Raw genomic sequence first — 25,962 nt, 5'->3', positions numbered from 1 at the left:
AAAACGGCCAGTGACAGAATTCAAGCTGCAAACCTGATTGCTACAGACCTATCTCAATCCTGTCAGTGGTCTCAAAGCTCACAGAGAAAATACAGAGACTGCACACCTGTTTCTGGTTAAACAAAGAAAATTGGATTTTTATCAGTTTGACTGTCACCTTTTACGTAGCATTGTTTTGTCAAGAGCCACTAATGAAAGAGCTTAGCAGCAGATAAAGGACATACAGCTTTGACTGAATTCATAGATTTATCTAAAACATTTTCCAGCAAGAATTATATTACATCCTTTTCAGAGTTGAAACAGGATTATAAGGCATGGAAATGGGTGTCTTAAAATATATATCTATATTATTGCATATGACTGAGGGGCTTCATTAATAATGATGTCTCTGAAGATTTCGGTTTTGCACATAGTCTTGATGAACGTTTAAATATACTGACTGTCTGTAATCCATACTAATTTTGGCTGGCATTTTGAACGGATACCCTAGGAGAGAATGGAGGGGTTTAGCAGTTTGTATGCTAATATATGACCCAAGAGTTAACACGATCATTTCCTTTTTCGTCCATGTTTTGTGTGTGCATGATCATGGACATGGCACTTGCTCCACCAGTGTTGCTCTCCCACACTATTTCGACGCGTTACAGAGGCACCACGTGGCTGAACTGTGTTGGGGATGGTTGGGCTGACTACGTACTGCGCTTGTGAAGGTCTGTATAAAGACTTAAAATAGACAACACTAGCTGTACGATGCTGCAGCTTCAAGACCCGAAGGTCTTTCTGAAAAGTCCACCTAACATTTCAGTGGTACCAGAAGAATGAAAGAAACTTCTGAAAAATTGAAAAGAATTTCTGAATCAATGCACAGCTTTTAACTGTCCTCTGAGACCATTAAAAGAATGAGTTTAAAAAAAAAAAAAAACAGGATGAAAAGTGAGAGTCTCAAATAGCAGAGCAGTAGAGGAAGTTCTCCCCATAAAGCTGAAGATGCAAACTCGAGTCCTCTCCCAGAGCCACCTCTAAGGCCACCCTGGGCAATGCAGCTGCCAGCAGACACCTCTCCATTCAGCTGAGGAGCCAGAGCTAATAAATAACTTGCTAACCACATCATTTCTTTTTGCACATGAACCGCAGGACACTTGTGTGCCTCAAGCACACTTGCCAGATGGGATAATTAGGCTCAGACAGATCACTGACCTTCCTAATAAAAATACCCCAGAAATGGAGGTTGACTGAATAAATCTGTGTCATGTTACCAAACTCCCAAACAATCCGTGGAAATCCACATATAGTGACTCATCCAGCAGTTTGGTATTCCTGTGGATGCATCTCATGTGGGCTGAAAACATTGGGTTTTGGGTATTCTGAAGTATTTACTGAATTTTCTTTCTGGAAAACAAGCACTGAGAGCTCACTGCTGGGAACTACTCAGCTGTCTTTCTATGCAAATGATGAAAGCACATATATATGCATTTACACTAAGCTAGTCTCTCTTTAATTATCACCGAGGCTGGTTTGTTACACTAAAAGAATTTTGGGGAAGTCAAGGCTTTGAGACAGCACAAAATGCAAATGCCATTTCACCTTCCATAAACGGAACGCGTGACACCCATTTAAATAACACTATTTTATCTGGAATTATAAAGGTAAATATAATCAAATAATCTTGTGTTTGAAAAGAAGTTCATTGTTTTAGAGTTACAAAGGCCACCTGACACACTGCACTCTCCCTGAATCACGAGGTTTCCTTCCTTACGCCATCAAGTCTGTTTTTCCTTCCTGGATGTGCACCACGATGTTCAAACCTATACTGATGAACAACCACATTCACACGAAGCTACTCAGTTATCCTCCAGGCACTGTCATGTCATGTAATTCTTTTCCATGCCAATACGCCCTAAACCAGAAAGGATTAGACACAGTGCCAATTATTACTAAGCGCAATCTGCTATGAACAAAGCACGTGCCGCAGCCCCAAAGACGAGCAACTCTGGAAGTTCAGAGGCAGAAGATAACAGCAACTCCTCAAGAGCCCCATCGCTCCCAAGGAGATTAGGCCTGGCTCAGTGAGCCACAGCGACCGGCAGCGTCTTTTCCTGTACCCCCATGACAGCCAGGAATTTAGTTTATCCAAAAGCTTTCTATGAGCACAGCCTACAAGCTCCTTACATACCCCAACGCAGACATGCAGCTCCAACTTGGCTACGCACTGGACGTTCTTGCATGAATGGATCCATCTTTCTATTTGAGACTTACATCTATATACATTACTTCCACAAGGAAAAACTAGGCATCCAAAGCTAGTGCTTATTTTAACAAAACACACATGTTCCAAAAATCAAAATAACTAAATATTCAAATTCAACTTGCAGCAAGATCTGCCTCTTACATATGGACACCATCTCCGACATACCCAGCTGCTGATGTGCAAAAAACAGCGAATCACAACAGAATTGCAAAAGTATCTGTGTTTCTAACTTCTGTTCCCAAGCCCCCGCTGAAAATCATTTTAACAGCTCTTCAGTTGGAGCTCTGCTAATGAACTAACCCACAAATCTAAAAAGGAACACAGATTTTTAATTATAAAGCAGGCAAGTAAGCAGGGAGGTAAAACTAAAGATCAAATCTTTTTGTCATTTATCTGGAGGTAAATCAGCAGTCACTCCATCAAAGCATGAGGGTTTACAAGAATGTATGAAATGAATCAACCCAACTATTTTAGCTCATTATTTTACCCATTTCACACAAGTCCCACCTGTGCCACAACCACCCACAGCCTGAATTTACAGACAATCCACTACATGGTAAGAAGAGACTGGACCTTAAAATTACTTTAACGCTGACCTCTAGTGACAATAGGTGGGAATTTACCTTTTTATAGGGCTGCATCTTCGGGCCACTCTAATTATGGAGCTTGCTTTTGCATCTCCAGTGCACAGCCACCCCCACCAGAAGGAGTATGCAGCCAAGGAGGGACCTCCAACTTGTCTGTGTTAGTTACAGTCATGGGTGAATTATGGGTGATGCACCATAGTCTGTAGAAATTTTATGATTAAATCCAAAGCTCCGTTTTCACTTATTAAAAAGAGGAAAAGGCAACAAACAGTCAATTTCGAGCCTTGTAACTGTAACAAATGTATTACAGCATCAGCTAGCCACAACTAATGACATGACAACCGCTGACATCTTCAGGCACCCAACCAAAATGTCATCTTTCATCTTGGGGACTGTAAAACCAAGGAAACCTCTTCTTCTCTAATGCTCTGTAGCAAAAGTAGCCTTGTAGCTCTTGGTACAGCACTCCTGCAGCTTTCTCTGCAAAACAAGGGTGCAACGGTCTGTGCACCCACAGGAGCAGGTATTTTGCCCGTGCTTCCGTTGCAATATAGTCCAGATGGAAGGATGAGCACGTTACACCAAGTTGTCAAACACCTTTTCTCAAGAAAGCGGTGAGGAGGCTACAGCTGCCACTCGAGTACATAGCCCACCCTACTGTCTTTGCATGTAGAACTGTATAATAGTTTGGGTTGGAAGAGACCTTTAAAGGTCCAGCACCCCTGCAATGAGCAGGGACATCTTCAACGTGATCAGGTTGCTCAGAGCCTCGTCCAACCTGACCTTGAACACTTGCAATGATAGGGCATCGACAGCTTCTCTAGGCAACCTGTTCCAGTGTTTCACCACCCTCATAGTGAAGAACTTCTTCCTTACAACTAATCTAAATCTACCCTCTTTTAGTTTAAAACCATTACCCCTTGTCCTATCACTACAGACTCTACCAAAAAGCTTGTCCCCAGTGTCTGGGAGGTGAAGTAAGAAGGTGATGGCCGTGGCCCACTGCAGGGAAGCGTTTTGAGAGGGAGTTTCAAAAGTGGTGTCTGACATGTCTGTAGCATATCTATATCTACATATGTGCATACACACACATGTAAAGAACATGCTTAGTCAGGAGGCTAAAAATCTGCCAGCGGGACCACCTTTGGAGCTGATCCCAACTTGAGGTAAGTATGAGTGGGTTTTACGTCATCTGAATCTATAACATTCCCTTTTGCATCGTCCAGATGTTGTAATCCATGTATTTCATTTACACTAACATGACAGGGTAGATTTTCCCTTTCTGTTAACTATCCATCCTGAATATTTGTCTGTGGTAGCAGTTCTTAAAACCAGAGTCCAGAAAACTTCTCCTGCTCTCCCCAAAACTTGATTCAAGGACTGTAAAGGTTTCCAGACTGCTCCTCCACTTCGCTGATACAACAGGGATTTTCATGGAAGCATCTTCTGGTCCACAGCCATAGCCAGGTGACTGCACACACAGCAGCACAGCCTGGGGAGAGCACCAGGGCCCTGAGGGAGCGCGTACCACAACAGACTTCAGAGCTAAAGCCTAATCAGTCATACGTAGGCACAAGTACAAACCCATGTGTTTCAAGATAATTGACTTGACTCTCCAGTCATTTTGACTGGAAAGAATCAGTTGTCAGAACAAACTTTACTAAGAAGACTGAAGATTAAACACTCGACTGATGTGAAATTAAGAAGTCCTCTCATACTGACAAATACATCACCTGCTCGTAATGCGCAACGGATAAAACTTCTCTGCTGAATGAGCTGCCAACAAGAAAAATCAAGGAAGGCGTTATTTTTCAGCGCCGCAGGCATATAAATGGTGCACTCGACAAACGCCTGCTTGCCAGCAAGGCAGCATTTGGCAACACACCTGGACCTCGCTTCCCCCAGTGCTTGGACCCAAGGATTCTTCCATGTTTTAGCAGCTTACCTAATCACAACAAAACACAACAGCCATGGGAGAAGGAAAACACACCTTATTTAAATACACTGAAATCAAAATCCAACCTGCAGATTTAATGTTTAGGCTACAAACTAGGTAATGAGACCTCCTCGTGTATTCCAGCTACATGTATGTATGGGTATTTAGGGATGTACATATAATTAGACTTAAATATCTCTGGAAAAAGAGAGAGGAAGAGATATACACTAAATAATGGATGCAGAATTGCCTCTAAGTTGTCATAATCATTACCTGGCTTGGACCTCAGCATCAGCATGAACTGGTCTTAAAAACAATCATTCGCTCACGTTAGTGGCTGCCAAACCTCCATCTAATCTGTTCATAAGCAATGTATCAGGTTAGCAAGCTGCCATGGCAGGAAAACAATTAGCTTTCCATTGTGGGGTGTCACGTTCTGTATCACATTGACATAATGAATAACTCCATAAACTATAATTTATTTGCTTCTGAGCCTTTTTTTTTTTCTTCAATTAGCCTTTCAGTAGATTGTATTAAACACACGCAAACTATAACTACAGAGAGTGCTTTGACCAAACTCAGAAGTCTTAGACAGTACGTATAGCTATTACACAAGCAATTTATAGCTGACTTACCTTTAGGTCATTTAAATAAAGCTTGACAGAGCAGCTGAAAGCAGACCGTGCCAAAAGGCATCCTCATTAGGCCTCGTCTCCATCATCTGCATATACCGAGTAATGTGCTGTTGTGTCCCAGCACACACCACAATGACTGTGCAATGGTTGTGTGGGAAAAATATTGCTGCTGTTTTAAAGATCCCTTAATTAGGTCTCTTTTCTTGCCTTAACAAGGTACACGTACTTCCAGGATGGGTTTGGCTGGGCTAAAGTCAAGATAGCCTAACCAGTTTTCTGCACAGTGCTTTAAAAAGAGGCAGTTCAAAAAGGAAATTCTAAGATGTGCACAGTAGGAAACAGTAACATCACATTTCTGCATATGTGAAAATGAACTCCCGTAAGCAGGTTTTTACTAGGCTCTACAGCGTGTCACCCCAAGCAGTTTCACCATAGCTAGGTTAAGGTATTTTATTATTTCTATCAAATATATGATCTTTATTTTAATCCTAGGAAACCGTGTATCAGCACTGTCTTCTGCAGTGTGTTCATGGGTTAATTACACGGTGCATTAAGATCTTACGTACAATGCCTTTTGATTTTCTTGCTTCCCCCTTGACTTTGTATTGAACGCAGGAGCGATTTTCATCAGTACTGTTCCTCTCCCCCACTACCACACTTTATCATCTGTTATCACTACTAGAGACCTCATCTGTTCTCACCTGGGAATATTCAGCCTTCTTGCTGCTCTTTCTCTGTACTTTTACAACCTCTTCTCGCTGAGTGCTCAGCAAACACGGGAGATTACACAAATCAGGTGGGAGGAACCAGTCTTTCTATAATAGCATACTTCTAATAAATGCAAGCCTTTCTTAATGAAGACTGACAGATGTTTACATACAGCATTTCACATTGATATTGAACTAAAACTACCTGGCAGAAATCTTAACAAGAGGCCATCAAAATATCCAAGCAGTTTCTTTCACTACCTGACATACGGTTTGGCTGAATTTCATTTACCATTGTGCTGTCTTGTCATTTGGCTTCATGAGATATCATTAATAGTCACTATCCTCCTTTCTCTTCTATCTTTAATAGGACTTACTAACTGCGTATCTCCCTCAAAATTGCCCAGCTTAACCAGTGATATCCCTTTTGAACTGAAAATGTTTGAGATCATGCTATCAGAAAGAAATAGGAACTATTTTGGAGCATAAGAAGTAATACCTTTACTTTTTCTGTGAAAAGCAATTAACACCACGCTCTTGTGGAACTACCTTTGAGAAAGGAGATAACATTGCGAGCAAGTATTTCAAACACAAGAGGCCCAAAAGCAATTGCTTGGATATAGATTTTCTTTATTCAAAGCTATTCAGCAAATAGTATTCTGAGTCCTGTCACAATGCATTGTTTGTTCTTGTCTTTTTGCTAGTGCTCCATCTGATCAATTCCATTGGAAAAGAAAAAATAAATAAATCACATGTTGGTTGAGCATGCAGTGAAGATACACTTATCTTTTCCACAGATGATACAACAGTGTGTGATTTGCAAGCACTTCAAAGAAAGGTGGTCAGTAACCAGCGTGCAAGAGCAATGTATTGCAACGTGAGAAGAAATGATGCAGGAGAAAAACACTGACCATCTACAAGACTGTAAGTTGGATTTATGCATGCCCAACCAAGAGCTAAGGGCACAGAAACAAGCAAACAGAGCTGAAGACTCAGCAAAAGAATGGGGCATTTAGAAGAAAGTGATGTTTTCCAGTAGGAAGTCACTCCTCTAATAAAAATTTAACTAGCACCAATGTAGGCAGCAAAAAAAACCAAACCCAAAACATAAGAGGGTCTTCCTAAATGAAGACAGCACTCAAAGTTTTTGGTTGCCCATCAGCTTTGGAATGTTAATCATTACAGCTACTGTGCTGGTGAAGGTAAGGAATTACTTAAAAACTGTTATTGTCGTTGTCTTTTTTTTTTTTTAATCACTGCTGTACAGCTGAATATGCTCAAGGAAGCAAAACTGCATGGATAATTACCCCCATGGAAGCAATCCAAAGGTTCACAAAGTAAAAGCTGCTTCCAACTTAAAGATCAAGGTTTTAAATTAGGAAAGCACTTGAATCTCCAGCTGATAAAGATGTTTGACCTGCTGGGCAAAGGTAATTGACAGGGACTTAATTCCGGACTCTGACAGCACACAGCATAGGGGAATTCCCCAGTGTGGTAGTTTGAAACAGTAAGACGCTATTTAGAGCAACAAGAAAAATATGCATTTCAATTTTACAAGTATTAATAAAAAATACTAGAGGCTTTTAGCCACTCCCCTAAGATACCCATCGCTCCTCTTCCTTCAGCGCCCAATTCCAAACACAGGCAGAAGCGAACAAGTTAGACCCTGGTCAAACTGATGTAAGGAAAGGAAACAGGTTTTCCTGTTCTTGATCAGATCTGTACTACGTTTGCACATACATTTCAAACAGGACTGGAAGAAAACTTCTGAGATTGCTGTCATGCTCATATGAGACCTGAGACATATCCCAAAGAATGAGGAATTAGAAGGAGTTAAGGCAGACCTCGCACTGGCAATCCTGCGCTGCGTGGAAAGGCCACTGTAGTTGCAAAGCACAAACCACGGAAGAGCAAAATGTTAAGAAATGAAGTTCAACGAAATCAGCCAATTCCCCGCTTCCATGAATCAGTAAGTCACCCGCATCAATTCACATCTTCCTTAATGCCTAAACCTTAACTTCCTGTGAAAAGTAAGCAGAGAAAATTACACTGCACACACAATTAAAAGGATATTTTGAATGTATCATTTATCATCAGAGGGATGCACTGCCAATATACTAACATACCACAACACTTTAGCACAATCCTCCACCTCCCCTCAAAGCCAAGCAAACTCTTGGATGCATCAGTTAGGATAATGAAATAGCAATGAAAACCCCCTGAAGAATATAAAGCAAAACACACAAGGTATATATCTTTCATCATTGCTCCTTTTAATCACACTGCAAAATACTAATCAGCCATGTAGTCCCATTACTGTATCGCTGTAGCACCTAGCTAGTAAATAATTTCTATTTACAAACAGGATTATCTGCAAAGAATCCACCTGAGAGCTCACATGGGCAGCGACAGCGGCTCAGCTAACATCGGGTAACGCGTTAACCTGCGGTAACTCAATCTGGAGCAAGACGGGGTTTCAGAATCTAGGAGCTCATAATTTAACCAAATAGAACAGTGTCCTACTGATAGGGAATATTATTCCAAGGATATAGCATATAGCATGACACGCATAAGTATTTCAGACCTTGGAGTCATACAGGCCCCACAAACCTTTGCCACAATTTCAATTCGTGACACACACGAAATTTATTTAGCAGAATGGAGGAGCAAAATTAACCCTGGGAATACTGTCTCTAATGAACAGCATGAAGAACAAGACTGGATGTAGGAAAAACTTCAATACCCTTAATGTTAGCTCTCTGAATTTTCTTCAAACAGCAAAGAACAAACGCTGGAGACAGTGTGCGGAGGCAGAAGGGGGTACAATGTGTGCTCCAGGATTTTATTGGTTTTTAACATCTTATCTGTCTCCATGTATGTGTGTAAATAAAGCTGCAACACAAACTCAGAAAATCATTATATACAGAACTTAAAAAACAAACCAAACAAACAAAAGCCCAAAGCAACTGAAGACTTCATTTGAGGAGCACAGGTTAACTGTTTCACTAGAAAACAAGCAAATCCCCAAATGCCTCTCTATGTAAAAGAGAAGCGGTCAGGGAAGACAAATCAAGCAATAGCACACTGTTTACTCCAACACCCTGGTGGATATTAGCACGAAGGAACTTTCCTGTCTGAACCAGAACCGGCATCCAGGACTACACAGGATGGCAGATACGTGAAACTGCTGTGGGAGCAGCATAAGGTCCATCAGACCTCTCTTTCTCTCTCTCTTTTTTTTTTTTTAGGAAATGCATGAAAGTTGCCAGAAAAGTTATTCTTCTCCCCCCATCCGCGGATTTAAGTGTTTCTTTTTTCCTATGAGCATTTTCATCTTTCTGCCCCTGGAGCTAAAGCAAAACATCTTTTAAGAACCCGTGAGCTGCGACACACTGAAGTTCTGACGCCACCATGAAGAGCTGGCAGCTTGTTTCCCACACTCGCCTGGGACCGTCACTGCTAGACAACTGTTTAGGGCACATCATCATCGACTTTTACTTCAACCCACAGTAAAGTGATAGCCCCTGCAAGCAGTTGCCATGAAAGTGACTGACACAGCAGAATTTAGCTGTGTTGTATGAGTTAAGTCTGCAGTATCAGGTAAGAGGAGAAAAACTGACTGCCGAAGAAACGCTTCTCAGGCTCACTGTGGCAGCCTGTAATGAGAAAATACTGCAAAGTGAGTCCTGGAAAGCTTATGCGATACACTGCTTTTGTATTTTAATAGGATCTTCTATATCCTCCTACTCAGGTATGAAGTACAACTTTAAATACGGAACGCTAGTATAACTTCTGATTGTCCTCATGTGTCTGAGCAAAATGACAGGATGTTACACGCTCAGGGACACTTACTGCTGCCTTTTGACAGGAGCACTCCCGACTGAAAGCATTCTGGAACTTCTTGGAGGAAAAAAAAATATAAAAAATATATACACACAATATGTATATGCAATAAATATATATACACTATATACAAAGATTTGTCCTGGTAACTGATTTAGGCTCAGTAGAGCTGGATACTTTTGCCATGTCTTCAGGCAGATCTTTCTCATCCTCTGACAGCTTTCCATCACTAGGAAAAAAAAAAAAATCATATACCCTGGGAGTCAACACATTTTGTACACTAAATAAATACCCTCAGAGGAAATAACACCACCTACCACTACTTAACCAGCTCAGCATGAAAATACCAAGCCAACACCATATCCCATATATGTGTGCATGCACGCACATGTCTGTGAGCTGGAAATGACGAGGCCGATGGGGTTTTGGCACAAGTTTTTGCTCAGCCCAGTTTGCAGTGGTAACCCGTGCACAGTTAAACAGGTTCTGATCTAAGCGGGAAAAATGGCACGGGAAGAAAAATCTGTCATTTCTGCACAGGAAGAACACATAGCTTGTGCAGCCACCAACTTTCCCAGAGCCATGAGAGAAAATGAGAGAGGTGAGCAGTGAGATGAAATGGGGTTAAAGGAATTCCTTGAATTAACACAGACTGAACTTCTTTCCAGCTTCACCAGCAGCAGAAATCACCACCAAAACCTACTTCCACTAGTTTACCAACTTCACCTACCAGATTTGGAAACCACTTTAAATGCCCAGTGCAGCCAAAAAGATGCAAGTCTTTTATTTCTTTCTTTTCAATAAGTAGCTGACAAAATATCTGCTACAGTTTTTAAACCTACCTGCTTATTCACTAGGCAATTTTAATCACATACAGCTGTTCATACAACTTTAATGTGTGTTTTTCCCCCTGAAACATTAATTCCCTCTGAAACATTAATATTTCCTGGTTAACAGACCCATACTAGAAATCATTTTGTGAAACACGGCCTATTAAAGCGGGAAGTTTGTGCAGAAGTTTTTGCTAAGCGGCTCATGCACACAGAAACATGGAATAAATACTACCCTGCATACACAGGCATTCAAATGCCTGAACTAAACACATCAGAACGGAACAAATCACATTGGCGCCTACAATATGGGTGGAACTGGGATTAGTTTGAAATTTTTTCTTGTTCATCACATTATTATTTTTTAATGTAAATTCCTTTTTTTTTCTGAATGAAATATTGCTTCAATCTTATAAACTAGACTTCACAATCATTTTATGATTCCTATAGTTTACATCTAGAAGAGACTACCATGACCACCCGATTTGATCCTTTCTTTAATGTAGGCTGAAGAACCACTGTCAGGCTTTAAAACTTCTGGGTCTTCTTGCTATATATAAATTAGCTGCCAAGGCATGACTGAAAAAGGTATTTAAAATGAAAATAGAAAGAGAAGACAATCAATGGCACTGTTTATTTAAATAAATTCCTGATGTTTGCAATAGTCCTGCCTTGACCTCTACCTGGACAGCATAATGATACTTTCTTCATTGCTGAGATCAAGGCACATACTGTCGAGGGCATAACATATTTTATTTAAACATACTGCAGAAGGACATTAAATTTTACAGGTCAGATTCTCCACAGTGCTTGAGCTAAGCTGGGGCTGCAGGGAAGAGCAAACAGCCAGCTCATGTGAGAGCTGCCAAGGTGCAGCTTCCCTTCATCTGCCCAGAATAAACATCCTCAGCCTTGTTATGGCCGAACAGGTCCCTCAGCCCAACACACCCTCTCTCTACCTGGATTTCAGAGGGACAACAGCTCACAGGGGTGATGGTACCACCTCAACCAGCATCATTTTTTAATAGATTTGAGTCCCATGGTGAAACAAAGTCCCCTTGTGCAGACAGTCGCAAAAGGGGCCATCAGCTCTGCCAGCCTTTGTCAGGTTTTTGCCCCTCTTCAGAGCATCTTTGTGCAGACGGAGGTCCCCACCCGCCATGTAGAGGTACTCTCGAGTCACCCCATGCCTGAACATTGTAATTGTACGTAAAGGTACTAAAGCAAGTTTCACTGAGCCAACCTCTCAGTACGGGTATACAAAACCATGAACATTTACCCTCTCGGCCTGCATCATGTTAGACCCACACCTTACTAGTGGCAACCATTTCAACCACACGATGCATGTATTTCAACCGCAACTATGAACCCAAATATGAAATGAGGTCCTGACTCATCCCACCGAAGGCACCCGAGATGACTGTATCCAGAGCAAAGTGTCCCTGTTGCGCGGCCAGTGAGAAGAGACAGGACACCTCCTGCGGATTTTACAGTCCCTGAGAACACAGGCGACCCCCTGGGCATCAGCGCTTGTATTTTCCCCACTGCGTAGCTAGAAGCCTTCACCAACAGGAGAAGTTCAGCTCTCCCTGCTGCAGAAACAAAAACAACACTGACGCACAGATGGATAAACGCTAGGAAGGCACTAGGATCAGCTTCATCTTATCTGGGACAATCTTTCAGCCACATAATGAAATAAAAATCTCTTGGGGACCTCAGAACCAAATGTTTTTTGGTCTAGCACCCACGCCTCCCCCTCCAGGCTCCTTGTGGGCTGCAGGTTTAATCTCATCCTCCTGGAAAGACACCAGCAGAAGCAGGGCCACTCTTAACTCCATCGACTGCACGCTTCAGGCAAAGCGGCATTCGGCTGTGTACGCCTATTAGGGCTCTAATACTGGAAATAGAAGTGGAACAGACAACCAAGGTAATTTAATCCAGCAAGATAATTCACTTTCTGTATTACCCCTGACACCCCCTCCCACTGCCCCAAATGAATCAGTGACAAGTGTCCAGCCTTTTCCTAATGGAAAGGGAATTGTATGCCTATTATCTTTACCCTTCACTCCGTACGAACGGTAGAAATGTCTGTGCCCAATTCTGAGCTTATTGATACCGCCGTGAACAGGGGCGGCTTCCACTGAAGTAAATACTTTGCTAGTACCGTAAAGCAGGATGGAGAGCTGAATTGGGCACTTGTTACTTAACGCAGCTCTCTGAAGGCAGATTTAACTTTCCAGATGTTTTTTCTTGTTGCTGCTGCTGTGAGTTACCGAAAGCATGAAGCTCAAGATGTCAACCCACACAAGAAGAAAGCCACTCCTCCACTCCCCTCTGTCCCCACCCTGCCTCCTTGCAGGGCATATATATAAGATAAACACACAACAACTCCCTTAGCTGTAGTGACTCGAGACAAAAAGCAGGAAAATTCCCCTCACCCCACAATTCTCTCAGTGAGGTCTCACTTTCTATCCCTTCCTTTCAGAGCATATACTTCTTTAAAGTACTCCCTGTCCCTGCCCACAAAGACGAAAACAACACCTTCAGCTATGGAAGCATCTAGGCTCCTTCTTGAAAGTCAGGATGTGATATAGAAGACTATTAAATCCTACACGTAAGACCATTCTTTGCCACGCAAGTTTTCCATTTACTACTTCTTACATTCAAAGTAAGTCTGTACCCGTACACGCGTGCCGCTGTGTCAGCCTGCTGGGCAGTCACCCACCCGCCCCTCCTCTGAAGGGCTGCCAGCACTTTTGTGGAATCAGGTTGGGGAAGTCCACTATACACCCCCTTCCTGCCCACAAGGGATAACGCACGCTGTCTCACGCCTGCCAAGAGACTGAATTCCTTCATTTCTAATAATGGCAGGCTTTCACTAGATCTCCTCCATAGTTCTTAATCAGGCATTTGTACGTGGTCCTACCAGTGACGGATGTGGCTGCTTAGCCCTGACTGTTGGTTGACCGACAGCAATCCGCAGGCCAGGCAAGTCGGGAAAGTCTTATACGTTACGAAGAGCCAGGAAAGGGAGGGAAATCTGAGTTGGAGTCTGTGCATTTTCAACGCACAAATATTAGTCAGTGTAGAGAACCCGAATTTCACCTCCCACACCTTCTCTCCCCCTTCCGAGGGTGGGATGCAGACCACGAAGGCAGTCACCCCACTTACACGCTTGCCACGGCTCCACCTTTCCCACCACTCAGGTTATGCCGCTGAGCCCCCTGTACATCACCCAAGCTCTTTTGGATCGCAAACACGATGTCATTGATGTCATCGCTGCAGCCATCAACCCCGAAGCACAACGAAGCGATGATTGTTTCCCCGACTCAGATTCGCGGCGTGTTTGTTCCAGTAGGCTTGAAAACAAGGGGATGAGGCAGGCTAGTTTTTTCCTGCCCAGTAGGTTTTTGCTCCAATCTAATTAAAAACGTTCAGCAATTCACTGAAGTTCTTTGCAAACTGCGCGTGTCCCTTGCTTTAAAATAAGCTCTGAAAGCAAACCGCCTGATAGTTTTTTTTTAAATGCACTCCCCAGATGGAGAGGATTCCTCAAAAATTTCTTTGTGATACTGTACTGAAGCTGCTGAACCAGAAAAGCCGATCTTCTTCTGAGCTATCTTGTTTTTGTTGTTATTGTTAATGGCTTTTTTCCTCCTCTAAAAGCTAACACGGAAAGCCACTCTTGATTCTCTGACATGCAGAGAAGTGACAGTACAGCTCAGTGGAAACAGTCAGCTCTGGTCACCTTGGTCTGAAACTAGGTCAGGGATGCCAGCTTGTGGGCAGATCCAAGGAATATGCAATTAATTCTGGGGATTCAGACACTGAGGAACAAGACCACCCTTTTCTTGCAGGCAGAATTTGGGTAATTCAGCTTTAGCACTTCACAACTAAGGCATGTTTTATGTCTCATTTTTTTAAACAGGCCTCATTTCTGGGAAACATGTCAGGGGATCTACGCGAACAGCCGAGCCAAGCCCTGCGCTGCCATACCACCTTAATCCAAAGGCAAGCGACCGCTGGGAGATGGCTGCCGCAGCGCACAATGTCGATGCTCGTGGGAGAACGTGCACCAATGGAAAGTCGATCCTGCTCCAAACAGAGAAATTCAGTGGGAAAGACAACAGAGACTTCGCGCGTTATGCTTGTGACTCCATCCCCGAATACTGAAAACAGACCTTTTGCCTGCCAGGAGTCACCCCCACCTGGGGAACTGCCGCAGAGCGTGGTGCACACAAAAAGCCTGTGAGCACCTCAGGAGGCTCTTGCCATCAAAAAAGTGCTAAAGGATCCTCCAGACCGGCTACCTATCATACCACCAGCTCCCAAATTCAGCCTTTTTCAGGAACTGTCCCTAAATGCCTCAAAAAATGCCTGTCCTCATCTCCATAAGCAGAGTGCCCTTAAGCTGTACAGCAGAGAACAAATTCCTTCAGGGTTGTAACAACCAATTAAGGGATGTGAAGCAATTACTTTTATACCCATACAAACGAAACTCTTCCAATGCAATTAGCTATCCCTTATCATCTACTGTTGAATTTGTGGAAAGCATATGCTGTACACTCTCTCCTCCCCTAGCTTTTCCACAATTTTAACCAGTTTGTTTTAGCTCATGTAATGGAGCCCACCTATTCTAGAGAAATAATATATGGCTGCCAATTATCTGAATATTTTTAAAAGTCTTTTTTCATTTTAAATATAATTTCATTTGAGATGTTGCAGCTTTCATTTCTATTAACAAATTATCATTTCTTTTTTATAAGTGATAAGCTGGTGTGTCATGTAATTTTTTCCTCTAAATAGACCAAGACTTTGATCTAATGCAAGCCCTTCCTGGGAGTAGAGAGACTTTCTGTCTAATTTAGTTACGAAAAATATTCAATTAAACTTGGGAGTTTAATTCATTTAGTTATGAAAATTAAATGAGCTCAATAAGGTACATTTGATTTGCCTTGGGAAAAAAAAAATGAAGAGAAGAATCTCTGAAAGGGGAACAAATAAGAAGGGAGAACAAAAGGAACTTCTACTGCGCACGTTGAAAGGTGGGTAACATGAAGAGCCCGAGTTCTGTTTTGTGTGCCTATATAAAACATATCCACAATGAGTTCATGCAAAATTTATATTCAGAAGCCACTATCTGGTATTAACACCCTAACTGTCTCCTGGGTAACAAAAATCCCTGCAGGTCATAATCGAGTCCATCCCAGTCAAGGAAAGACCTGGCTCCTCACACTGGGAAGACACACCCACAGAAAACTCTTCTCCATCTCCGTTTGGGGAAAAAGGGAAATATCGGAATTATTTTTCAAAAACAGATCACAGCAACGTGGATCTCTCCGACAGAAGCCCCCCTTCTTGTTTTGCACCCATCACTCACCATTTTTGCAGATAGGACAGCACTGGTCGGGCTCATACACCGGGTCCACACACTCTGTCTGGGGACAAGCTGAGACAGTGCACAGCACTTCACCATTGGCTTCACAGCGACACTTCTCACACGGAGAAACCTGAAACACAAATCCAGACACCTTTTTAACTCTTTCACTCAATGCCCTCCTGAAGTGTGCAATGCCCACCTTCCCATCTGCATTGTTCTTCACTTCTTTTTCCTCCCCCCTTTAAAAAAATGCTTTTTGTGGTCTGAATAATGAAGCTGGGCTCCTGCAAAATTACAGAGCTGCAGCAGAAAAACACACAGGTTCTGCTCCCAACCTGTGCCCCAAACAGAAAAGTCAAAGGGATCTGGGAAACAAGAACTCTTTAGACGTTTAACACAAATAAAGCAAAAATTTCCCTACCACATTTCCAATGAACTTCCATCAAATTAAGCTCATAATTTAGATGAGATCTGATTTGATTCCATTAGAGGTTCAAAAAGTAATTTAGCAAAAATTATTGTATTTAAAGAAGAAAAATTTTGCTAAATGAAATATGAAACTTCTTTTAATGGAAATCCTTATCGCAACTTTTCCAGCTTTGAAAGCTTTTTGGTGGCAGGAAGTTGCATTTTATTGAAAATCATCATTTTTGAAGAGAAGTCAGGAAAAAATCCATCCTTTGAATTCAGGTATTTCCCGTAGGTTAATTGTATTTGGAGCATTCTTGTAATACTTGTAACCTTCTGAAAAGAAAACTGCAATTCAAAGAAAGGGGTGAAGGAAAATACAGGTCATCCTTTTTACCTACTGAAACGTTACTGGTTTTGAAGAACTCTACCGAACAGGAATACCACAAGATAATTACCTGAATGACCTACTTCAAAGAAATCAACTCCAAACAAAACAGCATCAAGGCCCTATTTAGGAAAAAATGGACTTTCAAAAGTCTGCATTTGCCACATGTACAATTCCAGCTGTCCTCTTCAGTGTTCCTGACCAAGCGCTGCACATCGCATCGCTGACGTCCTTGCGCCATGCAAGGAGCTGGAGGTAGAAGGAAGCCAAGGTGCTGAAGAGCAATACACGGTGAACTGTAAATTTCATTGCTGTACTCCAAATAACCACACTGGCATCCACGCTCAGAACACAGGATGAAAATACAGCTGTATGATATTACCAGTGATCCTCTAAATCCCCAATCCGTGCAGGATCTAGGTTTACTTAAGGATGAGGTCATTTTTCTATACACCCTTCTTCATTCCAGATTCCAGTTGATGCCAGACAACCACCCGTCACATTTCTCCAATAAGAGCAGAGCAGCCTCATATCTAAAACATATTATTCTTTGGGAAGAATCACCCACACGTCTAACTTGCAGATCATCTGGTTTCTTTCCCCTATTTCTTAGGCAGCCCATCACATTTTTCCTCAAATCCATTCTCTGCTTGCTTGCCTCTTTCACATCCTTCTCACTTCCAAAGTTCAAACATGCTGATGCTTGCACAGTGTCGTCTCCAGCTAAATGCTCATCCATGCTTTGCCACTTCCCTTCCCACCTGCCAGGGCTGTTATTTGCTTATGCACTCACATATCCTTTCACGCCGTCCCCTCTGCTTAGAAAGCCTAAATAGGGTCTCTTGCTGTGTTGCTTTCTGCTTTTATTACTATTATTTATTTCAGGCTTCCTTTGCCAGCTACTCGCTTCCATTTTTCTCTTTGCTTTACACTCTACCCAGGATAACACCACACCATACATTTATAAAATGCTACAAGGAGGCTGACAGCCCAGTACCGCAGATTTTTATTGCAGGCTTTGGGACAAGAACTTTGTCCTGTAATTGTTTATAAACTGCCATGTTCACTTGCAGAGCTGGAGTGTCAGCGGATGAGGAGGTTTCTGATGCAGCGTTCAGAGTTGAGAGGCTCAGGTATTCCAGGTAATCACTTGAACTGCACGTGAAATTTTGACTGTCAGCAAACCCGAGCTCCTTACTATCTGCAAGGCAATAGGAAGAATAGTTCCCTCTGGAGTTATATCCAGAAACAATACTTACTAAGTTATGAAAACATGCTTTTTGGGGAGGACTGATTTTTTAATTTTTTTTTTTAATTAATCCTACTTGATGAATGTTACTAGAACTCCATTCCAATGATCAGGCTCAACAAAGCAAAGCTACAGCTTTCAGTTGGTTTCAATGGTTTCAACACTTTGGCACCATCACTTGAAAAAAATGCGAATTTGCCAATGATCACAGTTCAACAAGACCAGCAACTACAACAACAGATTTTCCCTCTCCCAGGACTCCACTTAGTAGCTATGTAAAAACTAGAGTATCTGATGACAATCAGGAAACAAGACAGCACACAGATGTTATTCCTAAAACCTCTCATCTGTAAAATCTAAACGTATTCTAATTAAGCAGGTTGTTTACTAGAATTCCAAATTTGACAGAAGCCTAAAATTCCTAGAACAAGAAGCCATTTAATGAAGCATTGAAAATACTATTAAATGAGAAACCAAGTTGATCAAATCTTCATCTAATAATGATGATTCAGAATAATTCATTCTCATCTTATACAGGACAAACACTTGAAGACTACATCTTTCATGAATGGAGTACACTGTTAATGTGATACTGCAGTCAAGAATACCCTTCCTGCGTTATAGATCATGGGATTTCAGCAAAATAACCACAGTACAACTTTAAGAAGTATTGCCATCTGTTCAACCCACCAATATGAGTAATGGTAGCAGGGTTAAGGAAGGTCTCCATGTGCTTATTTCTACAAAGCTCTTTTCAGGCACGTAAGTGAACCACGTTGCCTGCTAAAATGGTATTAATGTCAACATTTATCTGTTCATCTTTGGACCAAACGGTAGTGTATTGCTTTGTATAGATCAATAGGATGTAGCACGAACTGTAGAAAAACCCTGCTTCTTTCCACATCTTAATGGCAGCTTAATACTTGGAGACATAATCATCACGAGAGAGAGAGAGAGAGACGAGAGACAATAAGTGTGTATACATAACAACAGCTAAATAAGTCAGAATGAAAAGACACGTTTGGTCCTTCATTTCCTGCCCTCAACTCCTATAACGTAGTGCAGTTCCTCGTGGCAGCCAATGCGACCAGCATCCCACTTGTTCAGCTGGGAAACGACGAGCCCGGCAGCGCTCATGCTTAGCGCATCTGACATAACCAGGCTGGACTGGAAATAATCCAACCTATCAACTTCTCTCTGAAGACTAATGATACCACATCTCCATGGTCTAAGGATGAAGCTATTAACTCTACGGCAGCAGTGGTTCTGCCTAAGCAAAAACTGTGGGAAGACAACGAGAGACACAGAAGTCTTAAGTATTCACCAGGCAGCCGTAAAACCTGTAGAAAATAAAGAGTACAGATGGCAAAAAAAATTAACTTCCTTAGAATTGTTTAAAGGTAAGTTTATGAGCAGATGTATAAACGGAGTTGCAGACGTCGTAAAAAAGTAAAGGCACCATTGTATAAACAGGTAGATTTCCCACTAGTGGGGCATGAAGAAAACAGTAGCTTAGTAGGGGTATTAAGTTTATCTGGCAACTTACTGTAAATTGTCATAATTAAGAAGTGACAAATCATTTGCACTTATTGAAGTTCTGGTCCGAAGTTATTTGAGCTTTCTTTTCCCCACTTCCACGTGCTGAAGTTTAGTTAAAAAATAAAGCACACCAAAACCAAACCAACAAAATCATGTGAATTTAAAAAAAAAAAAAAATAAAAATCTACATTTGGTTACTTGAGCCTTGAAAACATCTAAGTTTAAAAAAAAATAATCAATCATAAACCCAAACTGACTTGCTATTGTGCTGGAATTCTTATTAATATTTCCTTGCCACTTACACAACTCAGAACATGAATGGGGTTAAGCTGACAAGAATAAACATACTGGCCTTGTTTTTGCTTCTCTATGCTTTCAAAATACCACAGATGTTTCAAAATCCATTTGGGCTTGTTGACTTACGGATTTCCAAGTTATTCACAAATAAACACAGATTTTGGTAGCAGAGAAATTCTAAACAAAACACATGAAGCAACAACTTTCAAAAAACGTAGGTCTTTCCCAAACCTCTGAAGAGAACTTATGGTCCTTGTAAGGCTATTACTTTATAAGTTAGCCTGCGTTTTCAAATCTTACTGTAAGATTGAAAAACATCTAGCAGAGCACGTGCTCAGCACCCGGCAGCTCCAGTGTGGAATTTTATCCTCGTTGTATTTCAACAACTAAGCTGTTGGAGTGGAACTCCCGGTTCCACGCGTATGGATGCTGTGATCCCTCTGGGATCTTGCCTCACCAATGCCCACAGGAGAGCAGAGCAGTGCTGACGGAAACAGCTTTATGAGACCTCATCCTTCCCCCACACTTGCATTGTGTTTTGGCTCGACATCCATGTCCCTTTTTGCAAGCAGAAGTACATGCGCACATGCATACACAAGCAAAGCCTGCAGGAAGGACTGTGAATCACAGAAGAAATGCATCAAACCTCCCATTCCCTGGCACACTCGGCTTCCCAGTTAGCGCTAGCTCAGGGCAGTTTTTTTGCCATGCTAAGCCATATATGAATTTTATATAAGCAAACTCCAAACCTGCATGCATATTTACGCATCTATGCATAAATATCCGTGCAGGTAACATCACTTAAAAAGTTAGGAGGTCACCTTTTTCTTCCTTCAGTGATCTCTGCTGCTCTTGCCACAAATTGTAGGTGCAGACACAGAGAAAAGTCAGATTGTTTCCATTTAGAACTCCTTCCCCAACCTTAATCAAGAGACTGCATGTTAGTAACCTCTCTAAGACCGTCAACTTCAAACTTGTAAATTGACCTCTGAAATCCTGTGCAACTACTTGCATTTGCAATTGCTGCCACTGAGCAGCAGCAAACCTGCCGACATCTGTACCCCACCTCGCCGGGCATCTCCACCGGCTGCAGCGGCACGGGCAAACAGCTGCACTAACGGTTTTGCGCTCACAATATTGGAACCAACGTTGTAGCCCAGCTAAGAACCAATGTCCTCACAGGTCCAAATAAACAGGCTGCAGTTCCACCGCCCAACTGCGTCGGTGACTTTCCTTGTGCATCCCGAGCAGACATCCCTTCTCACTTATGTTTCCTAAGCTGGCTAAAAAAAATCAAGCAGCAAGGGAACCGATGTTTCATTACAAGAGGGTATCAGCACAAGGGCTAATGGTTGAATGGGGTTAAAAAGAAAGCTGAAAGCCAAAGCCTTTTCAGAACATTTCTGTAAATGTCACCATTCAGCATTCCCTTTTTACCAAGGCTGCCAGCCATGTTCCGATGTAACAGGCAGCCCTACAGTTTTATCCTCTCGCTACATGCTCAATACAATAAGGTATTTCAGGCTTGCTTTACAGCCATTAATACGACACCGCGATATAAAGACAAAGAAATGCAACTCGTTAGAGCACGGGGGGCAGCCTTTAAAACTTCGATAGGGGAGACCTACAGAGAACATGTGCAGAAGCGTCGCTGTTTTGGCCACTCCTCAGAATTAACTTCTCTGCAAAAGCAAGGATCTCACAATCCCTCTCCAAAAAGGTCATGCCAACCAACTGCTGTTTAAAGCACCTTCTCCCTCTTCAAGTAGAAAACTGTCACCCTGAAGCTGAATGCAATCCTTGAGGGTGACATGGAAAAAAGAGAGGATGATATGATGCTTTCTGCCATGCTTTGAAATATCACTGATAATCTACGCATTACTGCCTAAAGAGAGCAAGGCAAAAGACTGGTTTATTCTGCAAAGAGTAATTCTGCTCCTTTATTTATTCCTAATTTTTTTTCAAGAAGAAGAATGTGGAAAGACATTATGAATTGAAGTTAAGTTTCCAAGAACACACAAATACCACAGAGAGCAGAGGTGGCAACTTATTTATAGCTTTTGCAAATACATTCTCTTTTTCTCCATCCTGAGAGGGGCTCGAGCTGCCAGAACCCTGAACTGTATTTCGCACTCCCCTCCACATGATCATCTCTAAAATCTTTGGTGTGTTCAGAAATGGGTTTTGAACCAGCCCTGTACCGAACAGTCATTCGCAAGTAAATTCTTAAGAGTCTGCTCGCAGATGTCAGCCACAGTAAAATACCATAGGGAAACAGGCAAGGTAAGTCACCGGGGAATTGGCCCCAACTCCAAAACTTTTCAGTGCACTGTAATAAGTTGCATTTTCAATGATAATGACCTTGTGCAGTGGTGCTAAAAAGGCCCTATTCTAAAAGGACTTCCCTAAACATACAGCTTTTCAAGTCCGTCGTTCAGGTACCACTGTGATTCAGGCTGCAAGCCATGCTCTTATTAAAAAGAAGGCCCATAGTCATTCTCAGAACAACCAGTTTAAACGGTTAAAAAGGAGAAGAGAAATGACTGTTAGGGAAAAGCTATCAACACAGATTATTACTAGGAATAGAAGTCAGCCCACAAAACCTGCTCGATCCCTGCAAGGTAGAAGTTTCACAGTTAACAGTTAGATAAGGAAACAAATGGAAATTCTCATAAAATCCACACCACCACGGGAGCAGCATCCTTTCAAGTAGCATTTTTTACTGTAAATACCAAAGGAATTAATAAAGATCAGCCCCCTCATTTAAAAACGTTACACTACCATAGAGCACGAAAGGTCATGTTTAAGGGGAATATTTTACAGCCCTGCAGAAGCAGTATCAACATGGAAATGAAAAGGGGAGGGGGAGACCCGGAACGCCCCCCAAGAAAGCACCTGAAGAACACAACACCCCCTTGAACGGCAGAAGGACCCACAAAAGGCCCTTTGGGCTTCAGCCCTTACCATGAACTCCTCTAGGGTCTGGTAGGTTTTCCCTCGGAACTCGCAGTAGTTCTTCCTCTCCTTGCACTGCGGGCAGCACTGGGTGGTGTCCACGTGGAGGCAGCGAGGATGGAGCCGGGGGCACTCGGGCTGGATGCAGAGGGGACCCTCCTCGGTGCAGAGGCAGGGGCAGGCGGAGGGGCCCGGTGCGAACTTCTCCCCGATGGCGTAGACGAAGCCGCTCTCGTCCACGCAGCCTTTCCCGCGGTAGTCCGGGTAGGCGTATTCCTCCGGAGGCTCGGGAGTGACGCTGGCGACAGCTTCTGGGAGAGAGGACTCTTCGGCTGCCTGAGGTTCCTGGGGAGCAGCATCCCTCTGCTCTTGCACTTGAATGCTCCCGGATTTACTGCTCATCCCCTGGCTGTTCCAAGCCTGCTTTTGCTTAGTCCAAGACTCCTTGTTCGAGTAGTTCCTGCTTCCTTTGCTCTTCCAGTCCCTGCCGCCCTCCTCCCTCCCGCTCCGGCCGATCTCATTCATTTTCCCCGGGCCTGCCTGGCTGTCCCTTGTCGATGTGTGATCCCTCTTTTCCTGGCTTGCCTTTATCTCCTGTTTGTCTTGAGCCCTGGCCAGTTTTTGTACAGGTATGGTGGAGCTACAGAGGGCAACCATGAGGCAGCAGGTTACGAGAAGAGAACTAGAGAGAGCTCCAATTGCCATTGCAGTAGAGCTGGGCATCACCTACTGCATCCCACAGGGGACACTGCATTCACATCGGAGGGAAGCGCTTCACGGATCCACGATCCCTAGGAAGAGAAGGATTAGGAACACTTCAGCTTCTGCACTTCTTCTCCCCCCCAACCCACCCCCCCCCCTTCCACCTATGCAACATCTCAAACAATATGCGACCTGTCTCGGTAGTTTATGCAAAAGGCAAACAACAGCCTGGTGCTGCATCCCTCCTCCTCCTCCTCCTCCCCCTCCCACACTCTGCCAAGTCTTATAAATAGCAGGGCTGTGGACACGGACCCGGCATCTTTGGCTGGGTGGGAACATCACGGAGAACTCCGGGGAGTTAGGCTTTGCAAAGGCAGGTGCATGCAAAAACCAGAACATCTGGGGGCTCTTTTTCCCTTCTAATGCCAACACGTGAAGAGGACGGGCGCTGAATTAAAACGGAGCTCCCCAAAACCCAGCAGAGCCCGGGGAACAGAAATCACCCAACTGAGTCCCATCCGCTGACTGCATTCACGCCGGTATCTCCATTAACCTCTTACTCAGCCTGAAGCGTGCGGCTGGCTTATTTTTTTAAAAAAAATACCTACCCGTGAGCACATTTCCTTTAAAGACAGCTAAAACCATGCTCGTTAAGGCAGAGCAGAGCCAAACTACCTCTCCTCCGAACTGCCCCAACGAGCACCCCCACACCACCCCCTCCTGCCCCCCGGCCTTTAAGAGGCAGCGAGCGGAGCCGCCGGGAGTTCCCGCAGCAGAGGGGGGCATTTAACCCTCTTCCCCCCCCCCCCCGCCATCCTTCAGGAGTTCGGCAGCGCTCCCGTCCTTAAAACGCCGCACGTTAAATCGGGAGGAAAAAAAAAAATATCAAAAAACATAAAAAAAAAAAGACAACCCCCAAACCGAAATACGTACACTTCTCCGGCCACGACGAGCCCAGGCGCTCCAGCCTGCCGGCACGGCCCCACCTCCGCGGTACCCCTCCTCAAAGCCATTTAAAAGCCTCCCTCCCTCTCCGCCCGCCTCTCACGGCCCTCACCGCCGGCGGCACCGCACCGGCACCGCCGAGCGCCACACCGTAGCGCGGGGCACCGCAGCGGCATCGCGGGGGAGGCCGGGGCTCCGCGCCGCCTGCCCAAACTTTCCGGCGGGCCGGGGCAGCGCCGCCTCTCCCCCCCGGTAGGGTGGGGGAGAGCCGGGGCCAGCCCCTTCCCCAGCCCGGTAGCGCCCCCCCCCCCCCCCGGTCCGCTCCCGGGGCCCGGCGCCTACCTACCTGCGCTGGAGCCGGGCTCAGCCCCGCCGGCGGCTGGGAGCGGCGAGCCTCGCCCCCCACCCGGCTGCCATGGCGGGCGGGCGGGCCGGCCCGGCGTCGGCTTGTTGCTGCCCGCCCGCCGCCGCCGCCGCCGCCGCCACCTCCGCGGACCTGCAGAACCCCGCAGCGCGGCGGCCAGCCGATCCGGCCCCGCCGCCCCCCGGGGGCGGGCTCCGCCGCGGCCCTCCGTTCCTCTCACATGGCGGCCGGGGGCGGCGGCAACGGGGGCAGGACGGGGCGCACCTTCCTTCCGTCCCTCCCTCCCTCCCGCCGCCGGCGGGCCGGGCGCGGGGAGGGGACTCGCCGCTCGCCCGGGGGCGGCAGCGCCCGGTGCGACCGCGCAGCGCCCCTGCCCGCCCCTCCCCGCGGCGACGGCGAGAAGGGGGGTGGGAAGCGGCGGGGAGAAAGCCGGGGGGGGTTCAACGCCGACAGCTGAAACTTTTCACGCCGTAAGGGCGTCGCCTCGGGACGTCAGCTTCACACCCGCCCGGAGCTTCCATGCGGCGGGGACGGGCGCTCTCCCCGCTGCCGCGGCGACGGCATGGGGGCAGGGAGCGCAGGTGTCCCCCCGGCGGGGACAGCGGCGCCCGCCCGCGCTACGGCCGAGCAGCGTTTAATGGGGGCAGCGCAGGCTGCGCCGGTCCCTGTCCGCGCTGCAGCATCGGGTTGCTGTGCGTTCGCTCTCTCCTGCCTTTCCCAGCAGGGGTATGGGATTTACCGGTGCTCTGTGATCCACTAGTTGAAATATTTACTGCGATTTACCAGTGGAAATATTTGCTCGTGCTTTTGAATGGCCAGTGGGCACTTCTGTACTTAAATATAGCCGCATTTTTTCCCCCTTCATACTTCTTTTTAGATCCAGAAAATCTTTCGTAAAGGTGGTGTCTGAGACCCAGACGGTCAGACTTGCTGGGGCAGAGACCAGAGA

The 25,962-nt window shown here is 44.6% G+C and overlaps 1 protein-coding gene across 4 annotated transcripts in view; it reads right to left on the bottom strand.

Annotated features, from left to right (window-relative positions):
• VWC2 (von Willebrand factor C domain containing 2) overlaps positions 1–25,214 on the bottom strand; it is a 60,755-nt gene extending 35,541 nt beyond the window's left edge. For 2 of the 4 annotated variants that reach the window (XR_010069968.1, XM_063326216.1), the window contains exons 1-3: positions 24,996–25,214; positions 23,012–23,793; positions 16,167–16,296 (exon numbers count right to left, since the gene is read on the bottom strand). Coding sequence is in view for 3 of the 4 variants with exons in the window: in XM_063326216.1 (XP_063182286.1) it covers positions 16,167–16,296; positions 23,012–23,725 (844 nt within the window). In the remaining variant the exon portion in view is untranslated. Of the gene's footprint in view, positions 1–16,166; positions 16,297–23,011; positions 23,794–24,637; positions 24,746–24,991 lie in introns of those variants that run through there. The other 2 variants (XM_063326218.1, XM_063326217.1) reach the window with 2 other exon arrangements.
• Between the last annotated feature and the right edge of the window lie 748 nt (positions 25,215–25,962).

Source organism: Chroicocephalus ridibundus, chromosome 2 (assembly GCF_963924245.1).
Source record: "Chroicocephalus ridibundus chromosome 2, bChrRid1.1, whole genome shotgun sequence".
In the NCBI taxonomy this organism is placed as follows: Eukaryota; Metazoa; Chordata; class Aves; order Charadriiformes; family Laridae; genus Chroicocephalus; species Chroicocephalus ridibundus.
This window is presented reverse-complemented; position numbering and strand designations above follow the sequence as displayed.